The sequence below is a fragment of the Xenopus laevis genome, chromosome 9_10L (assembly GCF_017654675.1).
Source record: "Xenopus laevis strain J_2021 chromosome 9_10L, Xenopus_laevis_v10.1, whole genome shotgun sequence".
NCBI lineage: Eukaryota > Metazoa > Chordata > Amphibia > Anura > Pipidae > Xenopus > Xenopus laevis.
Window position 1 is genome coordinate 89301518 of NC_054387.1, and position 13793 is coordinate 89315310.

At 36.9% G+C, this 13793-nt stretch overlaps 1 protein-coding gene across 4 annotated transcripts in view; it reads left to right on the plus strand.

Annotated features, from left to right (window-relative positions):
- Nucleotides 1-13793, plus strand: part of LOC108701448 (aldehyde oxidase 2) — a 45030-nt gene that overhangs the window by 16792 nt on the left and 14445 nt on the right. For 3 of the 4 annotated variants that reach the window (XR_001933175.2, XM_041576191.1, XM_018236153.2), the window contains exons 5-15: nt 472-565; nt 2273-2382; nt 4005-4189; nt 4519-4708; nt 6448-6534; nt 7184-7365; nt 8955-9060; nt 9162-9284; nt 9394-9490; nt 10192-10316; nt 11194-11324. Coding sequence is in view for 3 of the 4 variants with exons in the window: in XM_041576191.1 (XP_041432125.1) it covers nt 472-565; nt 2273-2382; nt 4005-4189; nt 4519-4708; nt 6448-6534; nt 7184-7365; nt 8955-9060; nt 9162-9284; nt 9394-9490; nt 10192-10316; nt 11194-11324 (1430 nt within the window). In the remaining variant the exon portion in view is untranslated. The remainder of the gene's footprint in view (nt 1-471; nt 566-2272; nt 2383-4004; nt 4190-4518; nt 4709-6447; nt 6535-7183; nt 7366-8954; nt 9061-9161; nt 9285-9393; nt 9491-10191; nt 10317-11193; nt 11325-13793) is intronic. The other variant, XM_018236154.2, reaches the window with a different exon arrangement.

Here is a 13793-nt window from a genome sequence, read left to right on the forward strand (position 1 = left end):
AAACAGATGTACTGCCAAACAGAGTCTCTTGTAGGCTGCCAGTCCACATAGAGCCTACCAAATAGCCAGCATTTATTGTGCACCACAAAGGAACATTTTTTATGCTAACGTTGCTCCCCAACTCTTTTTACATTTGAATGTGGCTCACGGGTAAAAAAAGGTTGGGGATCCCAGCTCTGGAGTATTGAGAACCCCCAGTTAGCTGTTATGTGGCTGTCTGAGTATCTCTTTAGTATCACAAGATCAGTGTTTATAAACAATCCATTAATTCTGAGCTGCTAGATTGTGATAAAACCCCATAAAAGTATAAATGTCTCTTTAATGATAAACAGAAGCAGTGTGCATATTTATAATATATGATTTCCTGATGCAAGGTTGGTCTTGTCATTCACCAATGAGGCCAGAAAGAGATTCCATCAAATTAAAAATATGTATTGCTTATTCTGCTATATTACATTTCCTTATTCATAGTCACTAGGAGGGAGCATTTTGAGTGGAAGTGCAACGTGGGAGCTGAACCCTATTCTTGCTGTTGGACACTGTACCTTTAATCTAGCATCAAAAGGTGAGATCAGAAAGCATACATATGTGAGTTCCTTTCTAAGGTGTCTGAAAAAAACAGTAATATACAGTAGATATACATATCTACTGTATAATACTAAGTCAAATGCATGATTTAAGCTTCACCTACAGTATGTATTGTTTAAAACCAATAGAATGGCATGCCAGATATATATTTTCCTCTATCCAATAATGCAGTTATCTTTCAGCTCCTCTATGACATCTATGTGCTCCAGCTCTACATCATTCTTTCTCATAATCATCTCCCTCACCCAGCTCCCTTCCTCTCCATAATATACCAATTGCTTCCTAGAGTTGCCACCTGTTCAGTTTTGACCCAAACAATTCGATTTTTCTTATCGGTGTTCAGGTTCCAGCTTTGTGAAACCCAAACAATAATATGGCCAATAATCACCTCTGATGTCAAAACCCCACCTGCACAAGCAGGCCCGGACTGACAATCTGTGGGTTCTGGCAAATGCCAGAGGGGCTGCTGTAAGTTGCCATAGACAGGCACTATTTAGTGGGCTGGTCAGGTGCTGTTTGGGCCTCTGTGTAGCTGAAATGCAAGGGCCTATTTTGAATCTCAGTCCAGACCTGCGCACAAGGCACAAACATGCCCCTAAATCTCATAACCCAACCCCATAAATCACTGCTCCACCCCCAATACATAATCCCGCCCCTTGTTCGTTTTTTGCGGAACTCAAAGGTGGCAACCCTATTACTTCATTAGATCAGTTAGCATTCCATCTGCACTCCCATCTCTTTCCTGCTCAAATTACACCCCTCTCTACCTCTTCTGCTACTGTTAGAGAGCAAGTCTTCTCCATTCTTGTGCTAGTAAAGGCCAACTCCCCTTTCTGATTCCCTACCTTTCCTGATCAAGCCACACCCTCTCCTGCCCCCCACCAGTCAGGCAGCATGGCACCTTTGGTTACCAGTTTCACTGCCGTTTTGCTTAACAATTTCTATCTGGCAGTTTATATTCTATGGCCTGGTTCTGATTTCTGAAACAATGTAGCAGAATCCAGCCGATTAACAGACCAGGAGGAGAACTGACTTCTGTTTTCAAGTGAACAAACCCGGATAGAGTGCAGAGAAAATATAGAAGGGAAACAAATATTGCTTTCAGTAGCAATGGAATTTCCAAATAACTTTAAAACTATTGAGAATTTTAAATGAATGTACATTAGACAATTGTTTAGAATACTTGACTGTATATCATCTTTGATTATTTGGGCACTGAACACCATTAGCACCTTTCCCACATTTGAGAGCTATTGACGATGTCAGGCTCATGGCCTAATTTTTATGTGAGACTGCAAAGACTGGTTTAGCAACATTACATCAGTGACATGACTACAAAAAAGTCTTTGATGTGCCTTTATTTAAAGCATTTTTAATTAAAAAAACAAAAGCACTGTCATACTTTTTATAACATGGGCAAATATGTGATGTAATAAGTAGTAGAATACATTATGAAAGTATACCATTAGACTAAGGGCACAGGTGGTGTTTCCAACCAAAAATATATATTTAAGAGTTTGGGGGCTGAAATTCACCCCATGTATGCAGGGTTGATGCTGCTCCTGTCAGTGCTACTGAGTACAGGGCAGTAAAGAGGGTAAAGTGGTTTCACCTGTGATTTGTCCCTGAATGAGAAACGGAGATGGATTTAATAACACTCTTATTTACACTATTATCCATATAGACAGAAGACGAAAGGTCTCCCTTCGGCAACTACTGTTTGGAGAGCCAGGGATAGCAGCACAGAGGCCAGAAGAGCTCTTAATTTCTATTGATATTCCATTTTCCAAGAAGGTATATTTATGTCAATCTGATTCAATTCTCAAATTCTAGAGTGCCTAGAGGTTACTGAATGCCTCATATCAGTGACATATTGTTTAGCTATAAATGGGAAACTTGGGAGTGATCTAAAACAATTTTTTCAGAAAGGTTATTGGTGTTATGAAGCTTGTTAAACTGTAATTATCTCATACAATCAAAGGGGCAAAGGGGGAATGTAATATTGGTAACATATTGGTCTCTAATGGAAAAATTATTCGTAATTCATTCACACCACATGACTGCGAATTTTATATTTGTGCCCCTGTGCAATATATCTAATAAAACTTCTTAATGAAAAAGTTATTACGTTTGCTACAAAGGTTATGCCACCATCAAGCAGGTGGTAAAGGTTTGCAATGCCCAATTAAGATTCACAATGCAATAAAATCCTAATGAAGAATATTACATTGTGACATGCACATTTCTATTCACAAATTTGTTGTCTTTTAGAATTTAAGTACACCCCCCTTTTATATGTTATAGAACAGTGATCCCCAACCAGTGGCTCATAAGCAACATGGTGCTCGCCAACTCCTTAGATGTTGCTCTCAGTGGCCTTAAAGCAGGAGCTTATTTTTGAATTCCTGAATTGGGGGCACGTTTTGGTTGCATAAAAACCAGGTGTACTGCGAAACAGAGACTCCTGTAGGCTGCTAGTCCATTAGGGACTACCAAAAGCAAATCAAAGCCCACATTTGGCATCCCTGGGAACCTTTTTCATGCTTGTTTTGCTCCCCAATTCTTTTTACATTTGAATGTGGCTTGTGGGTAAAAAAGGTTGGGGACCCCTGGAATAGAATGCCAAATTATTATCTACTTTTCAGTAGTTTTTTTTATATTTGTTATAGGTTTTTAAATATTTGCCTTCTTAATCCAGCTTTCAAAGGGGGTGTCAATGACCCCAGTAGCCAAAAAACTATAGCACCATCAGTATACAATTTTATATTTACTGTTATTTTTTGTTATGTTATCTTTCTAGCAACCAGATTGCTGCTTAAATTGCAAACTGGAGAGCATCTGAACAAAAATCTAGATATTTAACCATAAATTATAAAATAATTAAGACCAATTGCAAATTGCCTCAGAATATCACCCTCTACATCATAATGTTCTCCATTCTACACAAACATTTAAAAAAGATTATTGTGACTCTTTTGGCTTGTGTTTTTCTGATGTATGGTTAATGGAACATAGGTCATTCAACAACATTTTTCAGTGGTCCTTGGGGGATGCTGGGAATTATACAATATGCAAGAAAATAGGGTCACAGGTTGCTAATCCCACACTCACTATTTCTAGTCCGCAAAGTAAAACAAGAACACTGATTAGGGAGTTTAGTATAATTCTGCGTTGGTCTCCAGTCCAGGAATAACACAACAATCCACTAGAGAAAAATAATTTGCAAGGATTTTTATTTGTAAACTATATGGAACAGCTGAATGTGTTGCTATTGCAAGAAATAGGGCCAGACTAAAGCTATAATACAGTGCTGAGGAATCAAATTAACAAAGTTAATGCTTCAAATAGCTGAGGATGCCTGAGCTATGATCTTCTTCATTTTATTAATTACATCTATGTTCATTGTATTATTCCAGTGGGAATTTGTGTCAGCTTTCAGACAAGTCCAGAGATGGGAAAGTGCAGTTCCCTCTGTGGTTGCTGCCATGAGTGTCCTCTTGAAAGATGGCACTGACCTTATTCTGGCCATGAACATTTATTATGGAGGCTCTGAGTCAGCATGCTTGTTTGCAAAGTGGGTCAGTGAACAGCTCATTGGAAGGTATGGATCTATAATGCATGCTATGCAATTATTGACTGGAGCAGTTCTGCAGATGATGTTGGCTTGCATTGGACTTGGTAATGGATAACAAACCAGGAGCACATATTATTTATTATAGGTTACAAAGAGAAACAATTATATCTCTCCATTTTATCATTGTGCACACACACATGTCCCCATGATGATTAAGCACTGGTCTGCTGCTTTCCCGAAATGGGTTTATCACAGATTCCCAGCATCTACTGATAGTTGCTCACACCCACTTATTATTTTAGCTCTTTTTCAGTTTCCAATCACATTGTTGCATAAAACTATACCTTACCCCCCAGGCACTGGAATGAAGCCATGCTGGATGAAGCTTGCAGGTTATTTTTGGGAGAGATACGTCTTCGAGATTCAACATTTGGTGTGATGGCCGATCATGAAAGAACCCTTGCAGTCAGCTTCCTTTTTAAATTCTACCTTCAAATCTTGCAAGAGTTGAATAAAAACAGCAACTTTCTACAAAAGCCCATTTTTGTGAGTGCTATGACCGCAAGAAATTCATTATCTCAACAGCAAATGTGACAGAACTATAGAAGGTGCCAAAAGTAAAATGCTTTGTAATATTGTGCTTCAGATTTACTGTGTATGTCAAAGGGCAAGTGCCTACCCAGCTATAGTGAGACTGAACTGTTTTAACTGCTACATCTGAACTCTCAAATCCAAATAGAAATCAATGGAAAATTTCAGAATGCATTTTTATCAGTTTTCTTCACATTTTTTGATTGCCTTGTGATTTTATGTGGTCACAAAGAACTAGTGAGCAAATATATTTAATGAGTAACAGGTCAGCCCATAAATCAGTTTTGGACTTTGGATTTTAGGTAATCACACACATGAAATTTAGATGTGAACCAATAAAGGGTTTTTACTGAGCTAGGTTTAGCTGAGTTGGACAAACATTTTATTAAATAATAAGTTACCTGTTTGCAGTTTTGCTGTGAATATATTAAATCTAATATTAAGGGGCACATTTACTTTGCTCGAGTGAAGGAATAGAATAAAAAAACTTCGAATTTGAAATGTTTTTTTTGGCTACTTCGACCATCGAATTGGCTACTTCGATCTTCGACTACGACTTCGAATTGAACGATTCGAACTAAAAATCGTTCGAATACTTGACCATTCGATAGTCGAAGTACTGTCTCTTTAAAAAAAAACTTCGACCCCCTACTTCGCCACCTAAAACCTACCGAACCTCAATGTTACCCTATGGGGAAGGTCCCCATAGGCTTTCTAAGTTTTTTTTGGTCGTAGAAAAATCTTTCGATCGATTGATTAAAATCCTTCGAATAGTTTGATCAAACTAATTGCGGTGAATCCTTCAACTTCGATATTCGAAGTCGAAGGATTTACCTTCGGCAGTCGAATATCGAGGGTTAATTAACCCTCGATATTCGACCATATGTAAATCTGCCCCTAGGTGTAAGAGCAGATGACATTCAGTGCACACACATTTTTCTGGGAATTAATACAGAAATACCTAGGGGCAGATTCATTAAGGGTCGAATTTCAAAGTTAAAAATACTTCGAAATTCGACCCTCGAATTGAAATCCTTCGACTTCGAATATCGAAGTCGAAGGATTTAGCGCTAAACGTTCGTTCGATCGATCGAAGGATTTTTCGTTCGATCGAACGATTAAATCCTTCGAATCGAACGATTCGAAGGATTTTAATCCAACGATCGAAGGAAAATCCTTCGATCAAAAAAAGGTTAGCAAACCTATGGGGACCTTCCCCATAGGCTAACATTGACTTCGGTAGGTTTTATCTGCCGAAGTAGGGGGTCGAAGTTTTTTTTAAAGGGAAAGTACTTCGACTATCGAATGGTCGAATAGTCGAACGATTTTTCGTTCGATTCGTTCGATTTCGTTCGTATTCGAACGAATTTAACCAATTCGATGGTCGAAGTACCCAAAAAATACTTCGAAATTCGAAGTATTTTTCATTCGAATCCTTCACTCGAGCTTAGTGAATGGGCCCCCTAATGTGGATTTGGAGTTACAACACATTGTTAGACTTACAACACAAACACCTCCCTACTGACTAAGGAATACAGAAGAGCTCCTCCAATTAGCAGGGGAATTTAGGACACTTTGCTGTGTAGATGAGCATATTTTATATTAAGACTTTTTAATGCTTAAGTTTATGTGCCTTAAACAAGCTGCTGCCAAATTCTTGTTTCTGTAATAATTTCTCGTTTTCATTACTATAGGATGCTCTTAAAACAAATGTTTTGCTAAATAAGAAGAATCCAATATATGACTTGCAACAGAGGATCTCCAATGGATTTCACCTAAATGTATGTGTATGTAAATATGAGCACATGGGCAATATTCTTTCCAATGAGAAACACTGATCTGTGCTGTTTCAGATTTTCCCATAGACTCATTGGAGTTTTCTTGATTTTGTGTTTTATGTGCTTATTGAATATACAGAAGAAATTATCAACAAAAACAATACAAAACGTATTGCAATGTTATGGTAATTGAGGCTTTCTGTATTATTCAATGAGAGTACAGGTATGGGACCTGTTATCCAGAATACTCGGGGCCTGGGATTTTCCAAACAAGAGATCTTTCTGTAATCTGGATCTAAATACTTTGTCTACTAAAACATATTTTAAATATTAACTAAACCAAATAGGATTGTTTTATCTCCAATAAGGATTAATTATATGTTAGCTAGGATCAATTGCAAGATATTGTTTTATAATAACGGAGAAAAAGGAAATCATTTTAAAAAATTTGAATTATTTGACTAAAATGGGAGATGGCCTTCGCATAATTCATAGCTTTCTGGATAACGAGTTTGTTTAACTGATCCCATACCTGTACACCTTCCTTAACATACCTTACACTGAGGGGCCTCATGTGAGCCTCTCTTTATTACTGTAGTAAAAGCCAGACACTTCAGAACAGTTTCCTTTTTGTAACTCAGTTTCTACTCAGCAGGATGAAGATGATAATCTCAGTTACTCATATGAAGGCATCAACGGGGAAACAATTAAACACCAAGCACACATGCTACACACCATTGCAGAGGAGGAGTTTGACGACGAAGGCTCACACGTAGTGGAGGGAGAGCTGTTTCTTGCACTAGTAACCAGCACCAGACATCACGCTAAAATTATGTATGTGATCTCTTCCCCACAGATAAGTTAATCGGTAGTTCTTTAGACATGACTAAGCCACATGCATAAAATCTCCTGAATAGTAAATTGAATATATTTCCTAGCCTTGAGCTATCTCCAGGTTAGCACTAATCCCTCTGCATATAGATGAAGTAAGCTAATACCCTAATTTTGTTGAGTGTCATATCTATTTATAGCACAATTGAGTTCTAATGCTAAGCTGAATTGCCAGTTTTAATATCAGTACAAATTTGCAATTTGAAACTAAAACACTCAAGTCATTATACTGTCATTATACATTTTCCCCTTTATGTGAATACCATTTAATTTCTGTACAGGTTAAAGTGCTATTATAAGTTGTTCTAATAAATTTCTAATTTAATAGAGGTAATTTAATAACCCCAATGGCAGAAGCAGAACAGCACTAAGAGGAGCAAGAGCATGGTCTCTATTGATCTCCCAAAGAGAATTTCTGCCCAGGAGAATGTCAGTGGTGCATTAGGGGGGCAGCCCTGTCCTTAACATTGCAGCTTGAATTCTCTACCACTCCATGACTTGTCTATGCAACAGTGTTATATTCATCAGGGCATATGCCATGGAGTGCAGAAACCTGTGGCAATTCTGCAATAAATGAAGGCAGTGTGCCAAGTGCAAAAATGCATGTTATCGTAGATAATATATTAATAGCAACCGTGGTTTCACTAACAGACTGGCAACTTGCTCATTGTGGCCAGCTACATGGCACCTATTATGTTTATATTCTTATTACGAGAAGCAAGAATGGGGCATTGCTTGGAACTCAAAAGGCAAATGGGGTCATACATAACACAGCTCCCTGTGTTAATGTATGTTTACTAAATATCATCACCCATTCATGCTGCAAATATTCTTGCAACAAAATTGACGCCGCTGTAATGCTTACTAAAGTGCAACTAACTGCTGTTATTTTTGAAAACGCAGCAGCTCGTTTCAGCAAGTTGCAAGTTTTTTGGAGCTCATTTAGGCCAACTGTATAATCAGCTATAAATCTTGTGAATTTTTTTGGTGCCACTGCAAATGACCACAATAATAAATAGTTTATTTAAAATAATACTTGTTAGAAATTTCTGAGTGTATTAATTACAGCCAATTTTAAGTAATAGCAGTGATCAATTATTGTCATTGCGTTAATTATTATAAATGAATACACAAATGATATTTCTGTGTATTATTCTTTCCCAATCAACTCATTTTATCTGCCTGTGTTAAAAAAAACTGACATCACATTTCATCTGGCATTTTTTGCACATAATGCCATATTCCAGGTAGTGATAGAAATTGGCAACAATTCTGGACTATATACATATGTTTTGGTTTTTTTTTTACTGTTGTGTTTAAAATAATTTTTATTGACTCTACAGGTATTTAGACGGAGGTTCAGATTATTAAATTGTATTTTATCATCTTTTACAGTACATGCCACTTCTTTTCTGTTTATGCCTAATGTGTTTGTTATTTTAGTTATTACTTATATTTAGTCCTTAGTTTAGGTTTTTAATGGTCCTGTGATACTGCATTTGTAACAAATATTCATATTCTTCACTTACCAGATCCATACATTCAGAAGATGCATTAAAACTGCCTGGAGTTGTTGATGTGATAACAGCTGTGGATGTTCCACGGGCAAATGACAAAGATGTATTTGCAGAGCATGAGGTACTTCTAAAAAAATCAGTCTATTCCCATCTCAGTGCATATTCCTTGTACTTCCCATAATTCAGGCATCTGCTGAGATACAATTTTTTCATCTTGTCTAGGTGCACTATATTGGGCAGGTGGTATGTGCTGTTGTAGCTGACACCAAAAAACGCGCCAGTCTAGGAGCATCACGAATAAGAGTAGACTATGAAGACTTGGAACCTGTGATCCTTTCCATTCAGGTAATAAGCTGACACAGTCATAATTTACATTTCTACAAAATGCTAATAATATGACATTTCTACAAAATGACCTTAAACACAGAAATCTTACTGGCCATGTGGTTTACAGGATGCGGTAAAGAACAACTCATACTTTGAGCCAACACGAAAATTAGAACAAGGAAACATAGAAGAGGCCTTTCAAAATGCTTATCATATCCTCGAAGGTAATTACAGAATTTATAGATAAAAGGGTGTTAGTAAGACCTGAAATGCAATTATGCTGAGCTCTCCTTTAAATACTTACTGTACTATCACTTTATTGATGTAGAGGCAAATAAGGATGAACAGCATAGGTGTATATCATACAAACCGTTCACTTAGCACCTTATTTCAGTGCATCATTGGACACATGCCATAAATACTCCTGTGATTTACAGTTTTTTGTATACTTAAATGCCCAAATTGATGACTGACTTAGTAATTTAAATGAACAAATACCAACAACAAACCAATGTTTTGAATCAACATATTGATCAGGGGCGATAGCATAGATCTCTCACTTAAAGGGGTTGTTCATCTTTAAATTAACTTGATGTAGAGAATGATATTCTAAGACAATTTATCTAACAGGGTGAAACACCCCTTTAAAGAGGCATGGTTTCCTGTGTTGTTGACTTCTTGGGACCTTATGAAAAGCATTTGACCTCTACATGACTCGAGTAGGCACTAATTAAAGTTTACCTTGAAGTTTTATTTTTATGCACAAAATAATGTATTAAAAATTTTACATTTATAGGTTTATGGCCTAATAGCTTTAGTTACTAATGGTATTTCTGTCTATTAAAAATACATTAAGCCACTGCAACATGATTTTTAATCTTTGTTCACTAGTGTGTTAACTCCTTCCTTGATTTTCAAAGAGCAGGTGAGGACTATATCGGAGGACAGGATGATTCCCTGCTCCCATCACATACTCTGTCTGTGATCCCAAGACTGGAAGAAAATGAGATTGAGGTTCTTGTATCAACAAATGATCCAGCTCTAATACAGGTAAATGTCAATCATTAATTAATTGTCTTGGGACTGTGCAAATTCAGACAACCCATGTGTATGCTATACAATGGAAATGATTAAAGTACAGTCTGTTACTACAGATTCCTTATTAGTCAGCATTTCCTACTTCAGCTGTAGGGCACAAGTACAAGTAAGTGGCTTTAATAACCAATTATGTGAGATAAGTATTATTATTTTATTTTACAATAAACACAGGTTTAATAGTTTTATGTATTCTATGTTCATGCCTTTAGAAATATTTATGATCATAATATTTAACAAGGAAAATCCAATAGCAATAATGTCAATGAAGCTCTGATTTATATAATATTAAAGCAATTTTGTTTTACAGCATATAGTATTCTAGGCAATAGTTTATATTTAAATAACTACTCCCAAAGGTGCATATTTTATTGCAGTATTTATTACCTAACAAATAATAACATGAAAACAATCGCATTTGGAAACTCATTGGGCTGAAATTTCATTCTAGGAGCAATTTTTTTGAAAAGCTGTCCTGAACTCTAATTATTATTTTTATTTTCAACATTGGTGAACTACTAGTCATGATAAGAATGTTTTGGCCCAGTTTTTCCTGCGTATGACAGTGTTCTCCGTGCTTATCTTTGCAATGCCTTATTTCCACTGTTTCATACCACCACATCTATATTTATATTGCTTCCTTAATTCAGTCTCCTCTCTCCACAATCCCTCTACAGCCATCCCCCATTACTAATTAATCTCTTATCTGATATAATATGAAAGCATATAGTATGCCTTGTAATGTTTTAGGAGTTTTCTGAAATAATTTGGAAACAATTCTGTTGAACCATTTTTGCACAGTCTGATCTGGGTCCTTCCTCTGTCCTTACAGGCTGCTGTGGCAACAGCATTGAATATTCCCTCTGACTTTGTTATTTGCCATGGGGAACCACAAAGAGATTTAGAGGCACAGAATTACCAAGCTGCATCTCTGGCCGCCATAACTGCAGTAGCTGCACACAAGTAAGATAATGCTGGATTGTATGCCATTAATTACTGTAACTACAGACATAATCATATAGGATTCTTCCATACCTTAAGTTTCTATGAACAAATAAAGATGGTTTTCATCTGTATTTTAGAAGTGTTAATTACAATAACTGCCTCTTTTCCAGGGTTGCCATTGTGGTGATGGAAAGGGTTGTTTTTATTTTAATAATTGCAAGAACGACACTATTTTAGTAGAAAATCGATATCATTGGATATTCATAATGTAAAAACATATTCTAACTGTTTACACAGTTTTTTGGGAATTCCGTACAGCCCACTAAGATGTGTTTTTTAGAGACTGGGCACTCCTTCACTAAATTAACACCATATCAATTTGCATTAGGTGTGAAATGAACCTAGCGATCAGGGATCCTTCTTGTAAATCCAGCTAAACCAGTTGCCTTGATGTTAATTTACATTTTATAATTTTGCAGTCAGTCCAATCTTTAGGATGTTTTTAAAACATGGGCAGAGGGTATGTTGCCCATGCTGGCATTTTACACACAATGACACCAAAGGGAGCTCATTTTGGGTATTTTTTGGGGGATTTTGATGTTGTGTTGTAAGCACAAAAAAATTAGACTTAAATTCCCTTTAATCTTATGGCATGGGGAGTTTGGTCTACAGAGAGAATATAAATAATTAAAATGCCCTTGCATTGAAGCCTATGTGATTTGCTGGAGTGTCAAATGGGTATTACCTGGAAACGGATTCATTCCTAAGCAATCCTTACCTGACAGCTTCTGTATCAGTATTAGGCTTTAAATTCTCCATTCAGATGCAATTTTGTTATGACTCAGTTGCAAAATATTAATAAAAAGACACATACTATTAGTGTTTGGGCTCTCTTAAAAGTATACTTTCCCTATAAGCTCAGCCATGTGATCAGTCTATACAAAACACAGGAGGAGAGATGCCAGGGAAATTTCTGGCTAGAAAGTAGGCTGTATTGTGAAAGAATCAGGGAGACCTGTCATCCCCAGAAAAGAGAATATGATATAATTATTTGTTCTTTACTGGAAAACCTTCTGTTGGCATCCACCCCAAACAAAAATGTCACCCTCCTCCCCTAAGGTATCAAGAAACCTACAAAAGACGGGGATATACCCGAATTGAGGGCTCAAACAGCATAAACATGGGACATAGACATAAAGATATCTGGGTTTGCACCTCTATGCAACACCCAGAATTACTTTTTCTCTTTAGACATACTCTTTGGAGGGGCCCAAAAACTATTTGGCATTTCCACCAATGGGGTTGCAACCACCCCTTCCACATCTGATGCATGATTCATGTACTCCTCCCAGCCAGTATCAGCCTGATGCAGATGGATTCAATATATGCAACTGTTGAGAACCCCCCCTTTTAAACTAACCCACCTCTGTGAGATTGTAAAGCTCCACTACCTCCTTCTCCAGCTGCTCCTCCTTATGGCATTCCCCTGGCCAGAGGGTGCTCTGACCTTCTCTGCAATAAAACCCCAACATATGTATACAATATATAAATCCATCTTGCTAGCACTGTGTCATAGAGTAATCGTTGTATTAAAAAAAACAAATTCACGCATGCAAATACACAAATGCATACAAATATTCACACACTGTCACATCTACACATCTATACACAAGTATACTGCAACTTGTTACCTGATGAATTTACTATTCAGTGATGCAGTACCTTTTTTAATTATAAGTTTGGTTTGTGCCACCGGGAGCCTCATCCCTAGAGGCGAGGGAGAAACTGCTACAAATGGACATTACTGACTGTGTACATATAATTTTCTAGTTAATAAAATTCTCACTGCACAAATTCCCACAGAGTTGCAGTTAATCTGGATATTTTCAAATCTCCCTTAGTAGCCAGATTTTAACTGTGTCTGCAATTTTAACAAAAAGCTTTTCAGATAATGTGGGAAAAAGCAAACCTGCACAGTAATCACAAATGCCTTTCCGTCTCATTATTGGACAAGGACTGTTTTTTCCTTACATCTAGTGCAAGAAATGAATGTGTTTATTAGCACATTTTTCAGTTAAACAAGTTTTTAGGTGTAACCATCCAGAGTTTCGATGGATTAACACTGGAGTTGTATCTTGTTTAAAAAGTCCCCATTAATGTATACTTAAGTACTGAACAAACCTGTTCTTGTATCCTGGAAATACTATGCTGAGTTACTACTATCTAATCTATGGGCAAATTCAGCAGATTTACACCATGGTTGCACAGACAAGCAATGAAAGGGTGACAATTTGTTAGACCAGTAACCAAGTGACTCTTACTTGCTTTGGCATGAATGGATGAAAGTACCCAGGGCTGGTTTTAAGATGTTTAGGATATAGGCATTTAGAATCACTGGAGGTGCCAAACAAATAAATACTCCTAAGTGTTTAGTGAATGAAGAGATCGAAAGCCTTGTTTACCTAATAAAAATGTAAACCAATAGAT